The 15432-nt window shown below is 56.1% G+C and overlaps 7 protein-coding genes across 7 annotated transcripts; 4 read left to right on the forward strand and 3 right to left on the reverse strand.

The window, feature by feature from the left end:
* Positions 1-360: 360 nt before the first annotated feature.
* Positions 361-2379, forward strand: IWZ02DRAFT_452907 (26S protease-like protein regulatory subunit 4). Its single transcript, XM_066767628.1, has 5 exons — positions 361-500; positions 556-621; positions 683-1498; positions 1550-1805; positions 1854-2379. The coding sequence occupies exons 1-5, from the start codon at positions 498-500 to the stop codon at positions 2102-2104; spliced, it is 1392 nt and encodes a 463-aa protein (XP_066622493.1). The 5' UTR covers positions 361-497; the 3' UTR covers positions 2105-2379.
* Positions 2380-3645: 1266 nt separating this feature from the next.
* IWZ02DRAFT_499744 (dynactin-like protein Arp1 p62 subunit RO2) lies at positions 3646-5871 on the reverse strand. The gene is made up of 3 exons (XM_066770238.1): positions 5552-5871; positions 5471-5504; positions 3646-5419 (listed from the first exon to the last, which is right to left on the reverse strand). The coding sequence occupies exons 1-3, from the start codon at positions 5826-5828 to the stop codon at positions 3790-3792; spliced, it is 1941 nt and encodes a 646-aa protein (XP_066622494.1). The 5' UTR covers positions 5829-5871; the 3' UTR covers positions 3646-3789.
* A 102-nt stretch (positions 5872-5973) lies between these two features.
* Positions 5974-7227, forward strand: IWZ02DRAFT_452910 (S-adenosyl-L-methionine-dependent methyltransferase). Its single transcript, XM_066767629.1, has 2 exons — positions 5974-6240; positions 6296-7227. The coding sequence occupies exons 1-2, from the start codon at positions 6010-6012 to the stop codon at positions 7145-7147; spliced, it is 1083 nt and encodes a 360-aa protein (XP_066622495.1). The 5' UTR covers positions 5974-6009; the 3' UTR covers positions 7148-7227.
* A 221-nt stretch (positions 7228-7448) lies between these two features.
* On the forward strand, positions 7449-8012 carry IWZ02DRAFT_491000 (uncharacterized protein; the record flags this gene model as incomplete). The annotated part of the gene is made up of 3 exons (XM_066769708.1): positions 7449-7501; positions 7574-7718; positions 7785-8012. The coding sequence occupies 3 exons, from the start codon at positions 7449-7451 to the stop codon at positions 8010-8012; spliced, it is 426 nt and encodes a 141-aa protein (XP_066622496.1).
* A 520-nt stretch (positions 8013-8532) lies between these two features.
* On the forward strand, positions 8533-9803 carry IWZ02DRAFT_377951 (uncharacterized protein; the record flags this gene model as incomplete). Its single annotated transcript, XM_066764971.1, has 4 exons — positions 8533-8833; positions 8927-9058; positions 9167-9217; positions 9334-9803. 4 exons carry the CDS (start codon positions 8533-8535, stop codon positions 9801-9803), a joined length of 954 nt encoding a protein of 317 aa, XP_066622497.1.
* A 68-nt stretch (positions 9804-9871) lies between these two features.
* On the reverse strand, positions 9872-10729 carry IWZ02DRAFT_469917 (methyltransferase domain-containing protein; the record flags this gene model as incomplete). Its single annotated transcript, XM_066768759.1, has 1 exon — positions 9872-10729. One exon carries the CDS (start codon positions 10727-10729, stop codon positions 9872-9874), a length of 858 nt encoding a protein of 285 aa, XP_066622498.1.
* An 827-nt stretch (positions 10730-11556) lies between these two features.
* IWZ02DRAFT_280245 (uncharacterized protein) lies at positions 11557-15213 on the reverse strand. The gene is made up of 4 exons (XM_066763629.1): positions 14761-15213; positions 14151-14705; positions 14004-14101; positions 11557-13959 (listed from the first exon to the last, which is right to left on the reverse strand). The coding sequence occupies exons 1-4, from the start codon at positions 15077-15079 to the stop codon at positions 11728-11730; spliced, it is 3204 nt and encodes a 1067-aa protein (XP_066622499.1). The 5' UTR covers positions 15080-15213; the 3' UTR covers positions 11557-11727.
* Between the last annotated feature and the right edge of the window lie 219 nt (positions 15214-15432).

Consider the following 15432-nt stretch of genomic DNA (forward strand, 5'->3'; position numbering starts at 1 on the left):
CCCTGTTTGAAGAGCAAGAGATGTGTTGGGGTAAAGCCCAAAGTACCAGATTTGTGACGAGCTGTTGAGGTGATGCCGCACGAGCTCGAGCTCGAAGTCTAGTTGAACCGCCTGGAAGCGACGAAACGGCGAGCAGAAATCAGGAGATGGTGGTGACGAGTGAGGTAGGCGGAGGAGAGGGCTGGTGAGTAATTTGAGGCTTGAAGAGGAGTCGAACGTGGATTGCAGCCTCTGGGTAGCCGAAGTTCGAGTACAGCGGCTGGACGGCCAATGAGGTGAAATGACGAAAGATGTACATCACGTGATAATCGGTGGATTGCGCGCCTTCCCCGACGGCAGCTCTTGGATGCAGCTGCTACTACCAACACCATCAACTTCATCACCACAGCTTGACCCGTCCCATCCACGCACTCTCGTTCCGGCCTCTACAGCATTTCGCCATCGTCTACCCTCACGCGTGATCGCCCGTTGAACAGCACGTTTGAAAAGCCGCCATCATGGTAGGATCTAGCTGTCGCCGCCGAGCTCAGGATCACGATGCTGACAACTTTCTAGGGCGCGAATCAGTCTCAGATGGGCGGTGGCCCGCCCGGAGGAGACAAGGACAAGAAGGACTCCAAGGTACGTCTTATCACACGTGCAAAGCGTCAACAAAGCAGCGAGCTGACCTTTATTCCTACAGAAGGACAAGCCCAAGTATGAGCCGCCACCGCAACCCACAACCCGCGTCGGGCGCAAGAAGAAGAGGAATGCTGGACCCAACGCCGCTGCCAAGCTGCCGACGGTCTACCCTACGGCCCGATGCAAGCTGCGCTACCTCCGCATGCAACGGATTCACGATCATTTGTTGATGGAGGAAGAATACGTGGAGAACCAGGAGCAGATTCGCAAGGCAAAGGCGGCAAACCAGACGACTCCTGCATCTGCTGGTGGTGATGCGGATGCGTTGGATCGAAATGCCGATGAGAGGAGCAGAGTAGATGACATGAGAGGAAGTCCGATGGGAGTTGGTAATCTGGAGGAGCTTATCGACGACGACCACGCAATCGTTTCCTCTGCTACCGGCCCGGAATACTACGTATCGATTATGAGTTTCGTCGACAAAGACCTCCTCGAGCCCGGCGCGTCGATTCTCCTGCATCACAAGTCCGTCTCAGTCGTTGGTGTCTTGACAGACGACGCAGACCCGCTCGTTTCCGTCATGAAGCTGGACAAGGCCCCAACAGAGTCATACGCAGACATTGGAGGGTTGGAATCCCAGATTCAAGAGGTCCGAGAAGCCGTCGAGCTTCCGCTGTTGCATCCGGAGTTGTACGAAGAGATGGGTATCAAGCCTCCAAAGGGTGTCATCTTGTACGGTGGTCCTGGAACTGGTAAAACCTTGCTAGCCAAGGCAGTGGCCAACCAGACGAGCGCCACGTTCTTGCGTATCGTCGGTTCCGAACTAATTCAAAAGTACCTTGGTGACGGCCCCAGGCTGGTCCGCCAGCTGTTCCAGGTAAGCCTTTCGAGCCTAGAAAGTTGCCGGATTCACTCATAATGCATCTAGGTCGCCGCGGAGCACTCCCCCTCGATTGTATTCATCGACGAGATTGACGCTATTGGTACAAAGCGTTACGAGTCTACCTCGGGCGGCGAGCGTGAAATTCAACGTACCATGCTCGAGCTCCTCAACCAACTTGATGGTTTCGATGACCGCGGAGACGTCAAGGTCATCATGGCTACCAACAAGATTGACACTCTTGACCCTGCCCTCATCCGTCCCGGTCGTATCGACAGAAAGATCCTGTTTGAGAACCCTGACCGTAAGTCTCTCAAGAACAGAATCATGGCAACTAGCTGACATGGAACAGAAAACACCAAGAAGAAGATTTTCACCCTCCACACATCCAAGATGTCGCTCGCAGAAGACGTCGATCTCGACGAGTTCATCAACCAAAAGGACGACCTTTCTGGTGCCGACATCAAGGCTATTTGCTCGGAGGCTGGTCTCATGGCTCTGCGTGAGCGCCGCATGCGCGTGCAGATGGCCGACTTCCGGACCGCAAGAGAGCGTGTGCTCAAGACGAAGAGCGAAGGCGAGCCGGAGGGTCTTTACCTCTAAGGATAAAGGGATCTGGCGGCGATATCGTTGCATGGTTAGGCATAGACGAGGCTAGTGATGAATGAATGGTAATGGCTGAGTCGACTCAGTAGATTGCCCGGCTGCACAAAACTCCTGACTTTAAGTCGAATTGGGTGTCGAAAGTGATACTCTCGGCCTGTCTGCAGAGGTGAATGGCGGCTCTCGTGGCACAACCACCGCAACAAACGACAGCCCCCTAGGCTTATTTAAATGCAGTGAATGAATGTTCCTAGGATCAAGTCCCAGTTCCAGACGTTATTTCCCTTTAACGCCCAAAATGTGAAGTCAAACTGCTGGCCAACTCTTGCAACTTCCATGTGACCTTTCCATCAAGACCTCGAGATACCTAATGACGCCCGGGGGTGACCAACGAGTCCCCGTCAAATCTTGATTCACTCCACTGTATTCTTTGCTTTGTTGCTCAGTAAAATTGTAGTCTGGTTGTGTGGCTTGGAATCTCCTCGTCATAGAGCAGGGGATCAGCAGGCGCAAATCATGTCACCGAGAGCTTATTGAGCCAGGCGGACGAGGGCATTTGGGCAACCAGAAGGACGAAGAAGTAGGCTCATAGGCAAAACCTCGAAGTGTTCAATTCCTTGAGTGAGGTGAAGCGGCAGTAGAAGCGGCGGCAGCAATGTCGCAGTCAACACCAACAACAATTACGCCAACCATCACCACACGACGCGCCCCAAGCAGCCCAGCCCATCCACCAACCCCCTCACTGCCCCCTCCCTGCACACTCTCCATGACTTAATCCCTCCACACCACCCTCGTCGACCACGGAGCCGTCGTGCAACGGATAGCGTACTTGGGGAGTGGGGAACTCTCCATGTCGCCTGCTCATTTGAGCAGGGGCGCCTGAAACCCAAACGAGGCTACTCGTTGAGAGCGCGCTACTGGTACAGTGTTCAAACCCCTGCACTGCTGGGTGATTCCGGGCTGGGGAAATCCCTCCTTTCTAGCCGTGAGTGTAGATGCAGGGGGGTTTGTAGGGGCGGCTGCAGCGCCTTGATTTTTTGGCTTTCAGGATGCTGGTTGGCTTTTCTGGATATTGGTTGGATGGTTTCCCTTTTTTGTTTTGTGGTTTGTCTTCTACTTGTCGGTTTTTTGGTCTTTTAGCTTATAGAGTGGTGGTGGTCGTGATTTTCCCTTCTGGTGTTGCTTGTGTCTGCTTTGCCTTTGCTTCAGTTACCTAGCTGGAGCTTTTGTCGAGCTCGACCATGCTCTTCTTATGATTTACCTGTACTCATGCTTAGAACAATCACGACACAAGTTCCTGATGCTTGCCAGACGAGAGTTCGTCTTAGGACATAGCCGGAATCCGATTCAATTGGCAAAGATGTTGAAGTCATATCTTCCTCTTCAACGCGCATGCCCTTCCAGAACAACTTCCGGATTTACAATGGTCTGCGCAAGATTGAAGCAGGGGTGCTGCGAACGTAAGTACTTTGGAAGGTTCCATTGTGCCTTCAAAGATGGCAGAGATTGACGTGGCTGCTCAGGGTTTCCGTCATGGATCAGTGTACAGGAGACATTTTTTCGTTCGCGCTTGTGTGTAGTACCAATGGGTATTTGAAGAAGCTCAACGCAGGCCTTGAACCTGGATCCACTTCCAAGTTTCCTGGCTGGTCATTCATCGCATCTGTCCACACTTTGCCCACACCTCAGCCCAACTTCGGCAGCGCTCCTATCCTTCCCGCTCCAAGTACGCACCAAAAAGCCTCCTCCCTCCTCACCTTACCCGGCGGCAGTCCTGGCGTGCCCCGTCCTTCACCCTTGTCCTTTTCTTCACCAACAACATCGTTCCCTCCTCCCAACTTCTCCCTAGCCTTCTCCCTCTCGCGTTCCCTCTCCCTCGCCTCTCTTGCCTCTTCCACCGCAACCTCTGTTTCGTACTCGATCCGGACAAACAAAGGCACCTCGAGGACATCTTCGTCTTCATCTAGACCGCCTTCAAGCTCGGCCGGTTCAGCGCGGTCAGGCACAATTTCGACAACGACAGTCGTCCAGTTGCGGCCGCGGTCCCAAATCTTGCCTGCCTCGAGTGCGTGCGACCCTCCGCCGTAGGGGTCGAGCGAGGCGCCGGATCGACCGCCGCGCAACGTTCCAGGTGCGCTGGCAGAGCCGGTGCCAGCTCCGCTGGCCGAAGAGTTGCTTGCGTTGAGTGCCTCGTCCCAGACGTCCGTGTTTGCGCCGACGTCGAACTCGGGACACAGAATGGTGATCTTTGAGGCGATGCGTCCAGGCGTGACGGCTGGAGTGGCAAGGGTGACATGGATGGAGTCGAAGAGAGGATTGCGGATTGTAAGGAGGAAAGGGTGGGGCAGGAATGGTTGGAGGGCGTCGTAGTTGACCGGCGAGCCAGGACGTGCTGGCTGAGCCGGTGGGAGAGTCATGGAAGAGGATGTGCTGGTGTTGAATTGCTGCGGGTTTGGCAATGCGCGCAGCGAGATGTGCGGAATGTTGTTCAAAGCAAGAAGCTTGATTTTGTATTTCGAACTCGAAATTTTGGTCTCGGGCCTCGCAAGAATATGCCGGCACGTGCGACAACGTTTGGCGCGTTTGGTGCGCAGGAGAGTTGGAATGGGGCGCAAGTCGGCCGTGAAGCGTACGTCGTCGGAAAGCTGCGCCGCGCGCTGGTCAGACGCCGTCAGGCTGTCCCAGTCATTTTCTTTTAGCCGATTTATGATGGTCTCTTCCCCAGCTGGATCGAATTCTGCAAGACCTTCATCCAGTCCCATGGCTTCGCGCATGGCAGCGGGCTTGTCCTTTTTGGCCTTTTTCAGATTGGTGCTGCTGTACAAACTCATAATGCGCGAGAGGGTGTTTGGGTTACCGTAACCAAAGCCGTAGTCTGTGCCGTAGGGACCGCTCGAGTCCGACTGTAGTTGATTTTTGTAAAAGGAGGTCAGATTGGAGAATTGCAAGTCGTGATCCATTTCCGTGACGTCCGGAGGAGCGTCGAGCTCTTCGTCAGGATCAAACTTTTGGCCGCTGTCCTCTATTTCGCGTCGTCTATCCCTGGCCCTTTCGTGCTCTCTGAGAGTCGGCACCTTCTTGCCCCCGTTTTGCAGTCGTGCCAGTTGGCCGGAAATACTTTGCGGTTTCTCAAATTCGAGACCTACTTCAAGACTAGTCCACTGGCAGTAGGGACAGGCCAGGTAAAAGGGCCCTTGTGACGCGGCAGACTCTCCGTCTGCCCCAATTCGAGCATGGCGCTCATTTTCCGAGTCGAGTGAATTGACGATCATAGGCGAGGTGCATACTGGGCAATTGAAGCAACTTCGCATGCATCTGGGGAGGCGATTAGAGAAATTGAATAACAAGAGACTTGTCGAAGGTTACCTGTTGCCGTCGCTTTTGATGTTGGAGCTTGGTACTGCCTGAATTAGTCTTCGAGTAGAATTTGGTGTCGACAAGCAATACCTTCAAACAGACAGCTCGGGCAAAACCAAGTAATGACCTCCTCGTTCACGCATCTTGGACAGCGTATCTGATGACAGTCTTCGCAGTAGAGTAGATTTTCCAGCGGGTACAAAGCATAATTTGCCCGTGAGGAGCGTGGATCAAAAGTTCGTCCTTCCTCTTCCTCGGGCTGCGAGTGCTGAGAGAGCCGCTTAGACTCCTTCAGGACTCTCGAGCTAGGGCAAGTGGTGTCTACGCATGGACACGAGAAAAACACGTAGGGAAATGTTTGCGCCATTGTGTTCGCGGTATGGAGTGTTTGGACGACGCGGTGTACGCGATGGTCGCCGGGGTCGGGGCCAGGGCTGCACCTGCAGTGCGTTGTTGGGGAGCTTGGACCACATCGACAGTGCGTCATTTCGAGATGCCTGCCAGGTGGTTGGGCAGCCCCAATCCCACGACCACCATCCTCTTGCAACATGAATCCGCCAGCTTTACGAACTTTCAGACCACGCCAATGCCTTTGGAGATTACGCACTCCACAAATAAGGCACTATGCTGTACAAACTCCCGGCGCTCCCACCATTGAGGTCTTCAATCGCCGCGCCAAATGGCTACACAAGGAACGAGCTGCATCAGATGTAGAAAAGAGTCGCCAGGTTGACTACCTCAAAGATGAATCTGCTTTCAGGCTATGTGAGCGGCTGTTGGTAAACCTTCCAACAACAGACTACTGAATTGAGAAACTAATGGCTCGTATTTCAGGACATCAACCGCCACTTTGACCGTGTCCTCGACCTGGGCGCCAACGCTTGCAACATTGGCCGCATCTTGACCCTCCCAGATCCTGACAAGGACTCTATGAAACCCGTTCATGAGCCTCTGGCGACCAAGATTGGCGAGCTCGTTGCCGCTGACTCGTCCCCAACCATGCTCTACCGCGACGCTGACCTGCCGTTTAACGACGCGCTCCAAATCACTCGCAAAGTCCTCGACGACGAGGAGAATCTCCCTTTTGAACCGAATTCCTTCGATGCCATCTTGAGCAGCTTGTCTTTACATTGGATCAATGACCTCCCTTCGGTCTTGAGGCAGGTGAACAACATTCTGAAGCCGGATTCGCCATTCATGGGAGTCATGCTCGGAGGCGACAGCCTATTCGAGCTGCGGACAAGTCTACAGCTAGCAGAGCTGGACCGTCGTGGCGGCGTCAGCACTCGCACTTCCCCTCTGGCCGACGTGCGGGACGTGGGAGGGCTGCTGCAAAGTGCTGGCTTCAAGCTGCTCACCGTCGACGTCGACGACATTGTCGTAGATTATCCCAACATTTTCGATCTGATGATGGATCTGCAAGCGATGGGTGAGTCCAACAGCGTGCTTGGCCGGGAACCGGGCCCTATCCAAAGGGATGTGTTGCTGGCCGCCGAGGGAGTCTACAGAGCTCTGCATGGCAACGAAGATGCGAAAGGCACACTGCCAGCGACTTACAGACTCATTTACATGATTGGATGGAAAGACTCGCCGAAACAACCCTCCCCGTTGCCACGTGGAAGCGGCATGGTCAGCATCAAAGATATTCTAGAAGGCAAACAGAATGGGGAAGGAGAAAAGAAATGAAGCTTTGCGTGCAAGACATGCATTCTCCAGCCAACACAACTTGACAAATGCACCGTGTATTCTTGCTCTGCGTTTCTTTGACAGATCTCCTGACTCTAACATGCCGTTTCAGGGAAATCCATCAATTTGGCTGGGGCTAGGCCAAGTTCAACTAGGGCAGCATAAGCGAGAACATACGTCACTGGGGCCCTTTGTCCGCAACCACAGCTGCTTACTCCCAAAGCCAAATAAACCCATAAACAACATTGTAGCCCCGTAAAAGCTCTCTTACTCGCCGTCTCCAGCGTTCACTAGCCTCATCATGAACATCGACGACATGCTCTCCGGCTTCCACATAGTGAAAGCCATCAACAGGTACCACCTTGCTCCCAGCTCACGCCATTCCCTAAACAAGACCTGAAAGAGAAGTGAACTGATGCCGTACAGCATCCATGGGCTCTACTACTGCGCCAAATCGATAACAAACCTGCAAAAGTACGAAAAGAAGACGGAAAAGGCAGCAGAGTACTCAGACACGGTGGCCGAAGAGCTGCGCAAGACGCGAACAACGCAGGCCAGCGCGCTTATCGCCGTAACCCTCCCTCATTTCCCCTCCCCTTCACTCTTCTAGACAGGAGCTCTGGTTTGACACGTGCAGACCATCATCTCCCTCGGCGCCTCGCTCTACCTCAGCGCGACGCGGCTGCGGCCCCCGCGCTCTCCCTGGCCCGATCTCGCCCTCAATGCGGCCAACATTGCACTGCTCTACGGCGCGCGCGTCTACGTCAATGGCTACTGGAAGGCAAAGGCAAAGGTGCCGTTTGTGACGGGCTACAATGAGGCCATCAGTAGCACGCAGAACATTATAACCATTCTTGATAGGTGAGTTGACTTTCGTTGGAGATGAAGGAGGGGCGGAGAGGAGAATGCTGATTGTTGCCGTGAGCAGGTCGTGGAAGGCGTGGCTGGGCACGCTGATGTGGACGGGGGTCGTGGCGGTTGCGAGTTGGCTGCGATTGTGAGGCTGGCCAGACGAAGTATTGGTGCGTGTTCGGGAAGAGCTGAGAGATCAAACAGCGCGTGCTCAAAGTGCCATTGTGATTTCACGGTCAGGCGTCAGGAAGGAAAAGGTCTCGTCCATTTCGCACAAGATTCTGCCCCAGACACGGAGCATCTTTCGTATCAGCGAAGGAAATTATACTTGGTGGTCTCTCGAAAATACATTTACTAGCATGACGTCTTATCGATAGACGACATGGACCAAAAAAATCCATGCCCCACCAGAAAAGACCCCACCAGCAGCCATCATTAACCCAGCTCTGCTCCCTCCACCTCCTCTTCCCCCTCTTCCTCCTCTCACACCAACACCCTCTCCACCTCCCCAAGCCATCACAGAACTCATCACTATGCTGCCGCACCTCCTCCAAGTAACGCACCCATCCACATCTCCCGACGCCGACGACGACCCAACCTCACTCTTCTCGTCCGCGCTCGGCACCATCTTCAGCGACGACCTATGCAACCAGCACGGCGACCGCGACGCCCTCATCACGTACCTGCCGTCGGCGCACCCGGCGTACCCAGCCATCGAGCTGCGCGCGGCGGACCCCACCTCCGAGGACGGCCGCCGCATGTTTGCGCATTACTTGTGGAATGCGGGCGTTTTGATGGCGGAGCTGGTTGCTGGGCGCGGACGAAGAGGGGCCGGTGGGGAAGAGGGTGGGGAAGAGGGTGAGGAAGAGGGTGAGGAAGAGGGTGAGGAAGAGGGTGAGGATGAGGGTGAGGATGAGGGACCAGGAGAGGAGAGATTGGAGAAGGATGGCGGCGCGTGGGTCTCGTTTCGACTTGCGGATGATAAGGCTTGGTGGGTTGGATGTGAGGAAGAGAGGATGTGGAGCGTCATGGGACACACGGTATTGGAGTTGGGGGCAGGTGCGTCGTTGCAATGCTGGGGGTCTTGAGCTGCTCCGGTTTAAGCAGGGAGAAGCGGTTCTTTTTGTTTGTGCGTTGATTCTGATATTGGGCTATTTTCTTTTGCAGGCGTTGGACTGGCTGGCATCATGAGCGCTTTAGCGGGCGCGGAAAAGGTAGGTCGTCTTGTTCTCTTTCCACTCGTTTCTTCTTGTCTCCTTCACGTCAAGTCTTTTTCTCGACAAATGTACACAATTCTCGACAAAGCTATGTACTAAAAAAGACGACGCAGGTAGTCATTTCAGACTACCCGGCCCCAGAGATCCTTCAGAACTTGCGCAACAACGTCGACAAAAACATCCCGGCCCACCTTCGCTCCAACGTCGCCGTCGAGGGCCATGCATGGGGCGACGTGACGTCTGCGTTCCCCGCCGCCAGCGCTGCCAAGTTCACGCGCATCCTGGCCGCCGACTGCCTCTGGATGCCGCACGAGCACCAAAACCTGGCGCGCTCGATGCTGCACTTCCTTTCTCCAGCGGCTGACGCGCGCGTCTTTGTGATTGCCGGGTTTCACTCGGGCCGCGCGCGCATGGCGGCGTTTTTCGACGTCGCCGCCGACGAGGGGTTGTTGGTGGAGGACGTGTATGAGATGGATGCCGAGGGGAGACGTAGGGAGTGGGCGAGGGAAAGAGACGGCGGAGCCGAAGACCACGGCGAGAGGAATAAGTGGCTCGTATTGGCGCGGTTGAAGCGGAGGAGCACTTGATACGGTATGCCCATCCGGAAGCATCACCGCCCATTCGGCCAAACTCTTCTTCATCAACAGCATCAGCATCAAGCGGCGGCAGCAGCAGCAGCCTTCCGCCTAAACACCAACGAGCACACCTGCTGCCCCGTCTTGCCGCCAAACGTAAAACTGGGATATGCAATGGCATCCTCGTAGACGAGCTCGCCGCCGGGCACGTCAAACCAGCCCCTCAGCTCGTCTGCGGTCCAGTTGCAGCTTGTAATCAGCAGCACGCCGCCGCGGCGCTTGACCAGCGGCTCGACCTTTGCGCGGTAGCCCTCGCACACGCGGCGGCCCTGCGCGTCCGTCTCGCCGCTCAGGCTGATGGCGTCGAACGTTCCCTTGTCTAGCACCACGTCGAAGCCGTCTGCTGCCCAAGCGCCCGCCGGCGCTGCGCCGAGGATGTCGAATTCTTCGAACGCGATGTCGTCTGCTGTCTCCTCCTCCTCCTCCTCTTCTTCTTCTTCTCCGTTGTCGTCGTTGTTGTCCTCGCTCTTGCCCGTGCCCTCCTTCTTCCTCGCCTCCTGTATCCTGCGCGCCAACTCAACGCTCCTCGTACTATAATCCACCCCCACCATGCGTCCCTCCCACCCCTCATCCCTCAGCGCAAACAGCAAATGCCCATTCCCGGTCCCCAGATCCAAAAACGACGTCGCCCCCTCTTTTCCGCCCTCTCCCTCTCTCTTTTCCTTCACCAACCTCCCCTCGTCCGCCCACTCCTCGAGAAATCCGCACACCCGCTCCTCCGCCCCCGCGTCCGCGAACCAGATCGTCCCCTCGTCCGCCGCCCCGCTGTCCAAGTGGTTCGAGATTTCGCGCTCGTACGCTGTGTCCCAGTATGCGCGCGTGCCGAGGGCGGACGGGTCGAGGTGAGTTGGGTGTGCTGCTGATGCCGAAGACGCCATTGTGTTGGTCGGTCGGTCGGGTCGGCCGGTTGCGAGATTGTCGGTCGTTGATTGTAGGGTGAGGGTGCGCGGTGTGTTATGGTGGCAGGTAGTGAGTGGCAGCAGGAGGAATTTGCTGGTGGTGCAGTTCGGCGACGCGCTTGATTCGTCTAATGTCGCGAGCGGCGTCGTGGATTTGCTAAGGTAGGTAAGGTAAGGTAGTCTCGTCGTCTCTCTGTGTCCCGAGGCTTCTTGGTCGTGTGGTAGGTATGCACGCAAACAGGTAGTAGGGTTTGGAGAGAAACTGACGCGTCGTCGGGCAATTTTTTCGCCCACCACCTAGCTGCCGCCCGCCGCGTCTCCCCGCCCCGCGCGGGGCACACCAGGGCACCCAAGCGGCCGGCATGCCGACGCAAGTGCCTTCTAGGCCGGCGGACAATGCCGACGGGACGGGATCGACCGCAGGTCCCGTCCGTCTCGGGACGAGACGCGGCGCTGCTTGGTTGAGGAAGGACGGCTAGGGCGCATTGGATGGATGTCACTACCATTAGCGCTGACGACTTGTCTACAGGACGACTCACCCTGTTCAGGATGCATAAGCATTTTGCGCCGTGCGATGGACAGGTGCTTGGAGGGATGGTTGATAATTGTTTACCTTGGCCAAAAGGTTTTTGCATCTGAGACTAACTAGATAGGTAGATAGTGGAGGTAGATAGGATCCGACCTTGGTGCGTCGAGTTGGGTTGGTGTACATGAGGTACCTACATATACTTTACTCTGCCGCTCTGCACAGTGGAAACGCTGCTGCTGCTGCTGCAATGCGCTGTCTCTGTCGTGTTCAACACTCACTCCACACTGTCCGCAGTACACCAAGCACACACACACAAAGGGCCGAGGAAGAAATGACAATGGGTACTAGATAATGTCGACTCGCAAGACCGCTCCAATCAACGAGTATACATATGCAATGCTGCCTGCCTACCTTCTACTACTCCTAGAGCCCCCAGGAAAACAAACAATTATCGAGATCGCCCGCTCGGCACCTCCGTCTCGACCATCTCCAGCCCGCTCAGCGATGGGTACCGTTTGGTGAAGCGCTCTTCCCACTCGTCTGGGTCCGCATTCAGCACAACGTTGCCCAACTCGCTGCCATCGCCAAATCCTGCTGGTGCGCCCTCTTGAATTGGCCTACCTGCCAGCGCCGCCGGCTTCGACGCCAGAGGTGGCAGCTCATCGCACTGTCCACCAGTCCTCAAGGCTCTGGGCTTTGGCGGCGCCGTGGGGCGCTGACCTGTCGGTTGCCTGCCAACGCCTGGACCAGTGGCCGCGGCGGTGCCTCCAGAGGTGGGAGGGCGTTCCACAGGTTGTTGCGAGGGCCTGACCCTTCCATACGTCAACTCCTGCACAGGCGCCCCCTGCGGAAGGGTGACTGGCTTTTTGCCTACGCCCGGCTTCTCGCCCGGGCGCCCGTCTCCCTCCTTGTCCGTAAAGCGACCGTACCCGGACGCCGTGCGCTGCGGACTCGTCGCCTGGCTATCATGCAGCAAGCTCTTGACGCGATCTTGGATCGTCGAAGCCTTGGACGGCCCGCCTCCGCTACTGGAGCTGCGCCCGCGCCCAGTCTCCCCCTGCTCCGCCAGTCGTTTGCGATACTCAGCGGCCGCTTCGGCGACGCGCTTTTCCTCGGCGCTCAGGCGACGACGCTCAAGCTCGCGGCGCACTTCCGGAGGCAGGTCTTGCGTCTCGTCAATGGCTGTTTCGTCATCGGAGCGCTCACCAGTGGCTACTGAGCCGGCGATGGTGGTAAGCGAAGTTTCCATCCTTCCAGCGCGCTCATATTGCTGGCTACTGCGTTCATACTGCGGGCTGGGTGGCTCATAGTCTTGACTGGAAGGCCGACTGTCGTTCCCTCCTTCGAAGCGGCGGAAGGCGTCGCCAAATTTACCTGCAAGTATCGATTTTGTGTTTGACAGCGAAGGAAAGCTAGATCGTTTGGAGTGCTTGCTCGCGTTGCTACCGGAGCGGCGGTGGGATTTGTCTTTCCGCTTGGAATGGTCGCCGTCGTCTTCCATGGCGCGGAGAAAGTCGACGTTGGATGCAATGTTGTTCTCCTGTTCGTATTCATCTGCGGAAGGCGCTGATTTGACGCGGTTGAGATCCGGCTCCGTGTCAATCAGATTACCGACCCTATTGCGAGATGCCTCACGATCGCGAAGGAATTCGATGCTGGATTCCACATGCAAGCTGGTTGGTCGTGCTCGAGAATTTGCCGACTTGGACCTGCTGATGGGGTCATTCAAATTGATGTCCAAGGCCGATGGTCTCGATCCTTCCAGGGAAGGTCTCGATGAGGCAGGAGACTGAGGCAGCGGCAGTGCATGGGTTTGAGATTTGGACCGGTGAGCCTCGAGGTAGGTAGGCCGCTTTAATTCAGGCTTCAAAGATGACGAGGAAGTCACATTTCGTGGCTCTTCTCCAGGCTTTTGGGGTCCAAAACCTTTCTGGAAAGGGGACTGAGTTCCTGGCGGTGGGAAGCGGTGTATGGGGCGAGAGCCGACATCGGGGTACTTCAATAATTCCGGAGATGGCGAAGACGGAGGAGAAGTCATGGTGCCAGTAGAAACCATTGTAGAACGTTGTGGTTTTGGTTGGTAAATCTGAGACTGTGGGCGTCTTGGCTCTTCTCTCGCAGTAGGCTTCTGCGCTGGACGTATCGTCTCATTCTTGGATGCTGCTGCAGACGCCGCAGCCGAAGCTGCCACCGAAGCCTTTGAAGTGGCAGATTGATCCACGTTCTGCGGTGATCGAGCAGCAAACACTTCGTCTGCAAGCGCCTCGGTGACGCGTTTATTCGCCGGCTCTTGCTTCGGCTCAGCAGGAGATTGTTGCGAGAAGTTGAACTTGCCGCCGCGGTCGTGAAGCAACGAAAACTCATCCAATGACGGAAATCTTGATGCGAGCTCATCGGCCGCTGCACCTCTGACGGATGGATTGGCAGAATCAAGAGCCGCAAATGGGTCGCCACCAGGCCCTGCTCTCTTCATAGGCGACGGGCTTGTGCGAGGAGTGTGCTTTGGGGCTGGCGCAGTTGGCCTTCCCCGCCTCATGGGCGTGATCTCTGGCAAGGTCTGGACCTGCTGCACCGGTGCCTCTTTCGAAAGACCAATCATGGGCGGCGATGCAGATGGCGGCTCGGGAGAGGGCAGCTGCTGGTTGTTGCGGGCTTCCGATGCAGTTCTACTCGAGTAAATCTGGGATTGTCAGAAGAACTCAAAATGAAATCTCTCAATCTTACATCTTTGATTGGACATTCAGTACTGCGCATCGAGCAAACTTCGCGAAGGACTTGGTAAATGTTGGGTCGTTTTTGAGGATTTTCCCGAAGCATCGATCCTGGTCCGCCGTCAGCCTGCGCATTGGCTCGTCCCACCTGATTCCATACCTATCAAGGCCTTGAGGCGTTCTGAAAATGACGGGTAATGTGGGAATTTGTAGGTTGCGTTGAGTATGGCCATCTGTCCCTGCTCCTCAAACGGAGTGGTGTAATAGCACAGCTTGTACAAGAGGACGCCCAGCGCCCATATGTCGCTCTTCTCATCAATTGGCTGCCGCCGGTAGACGTCAATCATTTCCGGGCTGCGGTACTGCATAGTAGTGTGCCTTTGTATATCGTCCTCTATCAGACGCCCCTCGGCGGCGTTGGATGCAGCAGGCCTGGGCGGCGATGCTGAGCCAAAATCGCAAAGCTTGTAGACCTTGGATGAACCGGCATAGGATATGAGGACGTTCTCGACCTTGAGGTCGCGATGGAGAAGCGGCGGCTTGAGGTAATGCATGCAGGCGACGCCTTCTGCAACGTCTCCAAAGATCTTGAGAATCTCGGGCTCGGTGAGGCGGTGCTGGAGGCGGGTGTTCATGAAATCGATTAATCCTCCACCCTGACAGTATTCCATTAAAAGAAAGACTTCATAGCCGGACGAGTCTTTCAATTGAGACGCTGGCAGGGCATGAGTACGGTTTGTTGTGAGCAGTCGCGGCCGGGCATAACTGACCATGCGAGTCTATGTATGTGACAATCTTGCGGTGGCCCTTGAGCTTCTTCATAGTCTCGACCTCGGTCCTCATGTTGGCGAGCGCCTCCTTGTCAGGCACAGCTACTCTCTTGAGCACCGCCGTCTCTTGCTTTCCCCCCGCTGCCTCATAGCGCACGCGATAGACATGGGCAAAGCCACCCTCGGCGAAAAAGGCCTCGACCACGACCCTGTGGTTGCCCACTTGTACTTTGGTGCCAGGCTGGAAGACGCCTGGGACTCTGGGTTGAGTGAAGGCGCCAGCAGGGCGACTGACGGCGGCGGGAGGGTAATGCGACATGACAGCCTGCCCTGGAGCAAGACGAGATGTTGCAGGTTCACGGAGCCGACATGGGCTAGCTGCTGGCGAATGCGACGGGGTTGGAGGGCGAGGTAGGTATGTTTCCTAGGAGTGGTGGATAGGTGCTGTAGCTTAGGTCCCGCGGCGGCGATGGCCATGCGGTGCTTAGATCGTCCCTCGTCCCGCCGCAATGCCCGCCCCACGCCAGAAGGGGCCCAAGCCAGATGCGCGCTCTCCTGCCATCTGGAAAGAGAAGACGACCAGCCTCGTTAGGAGATATCTAGGGCGCACAAAATCAAGAGGCTACCTATAGCTACGAGGCTGAAAACACTGGGCTTTGCTTTGCAGCACCA

The sequence above is a fragment of the Phyllosticta citriasiana genome, assembly GCF_038021145.1.
Source record: "Phyllosticta citriasiana strain CBS 120426 chromosome Unknown IWZ02scaffold_7, whole genome shotgun sequence".
Classification (NCBI taxonomy): domain Eukaryota; kingdom Fungi; phylum Ascomycota; class Dothideomycetes; order Botryosphaeriales; family Phyllostictaceae; genus Phyllosticta; species Phyllosticta citriasiana.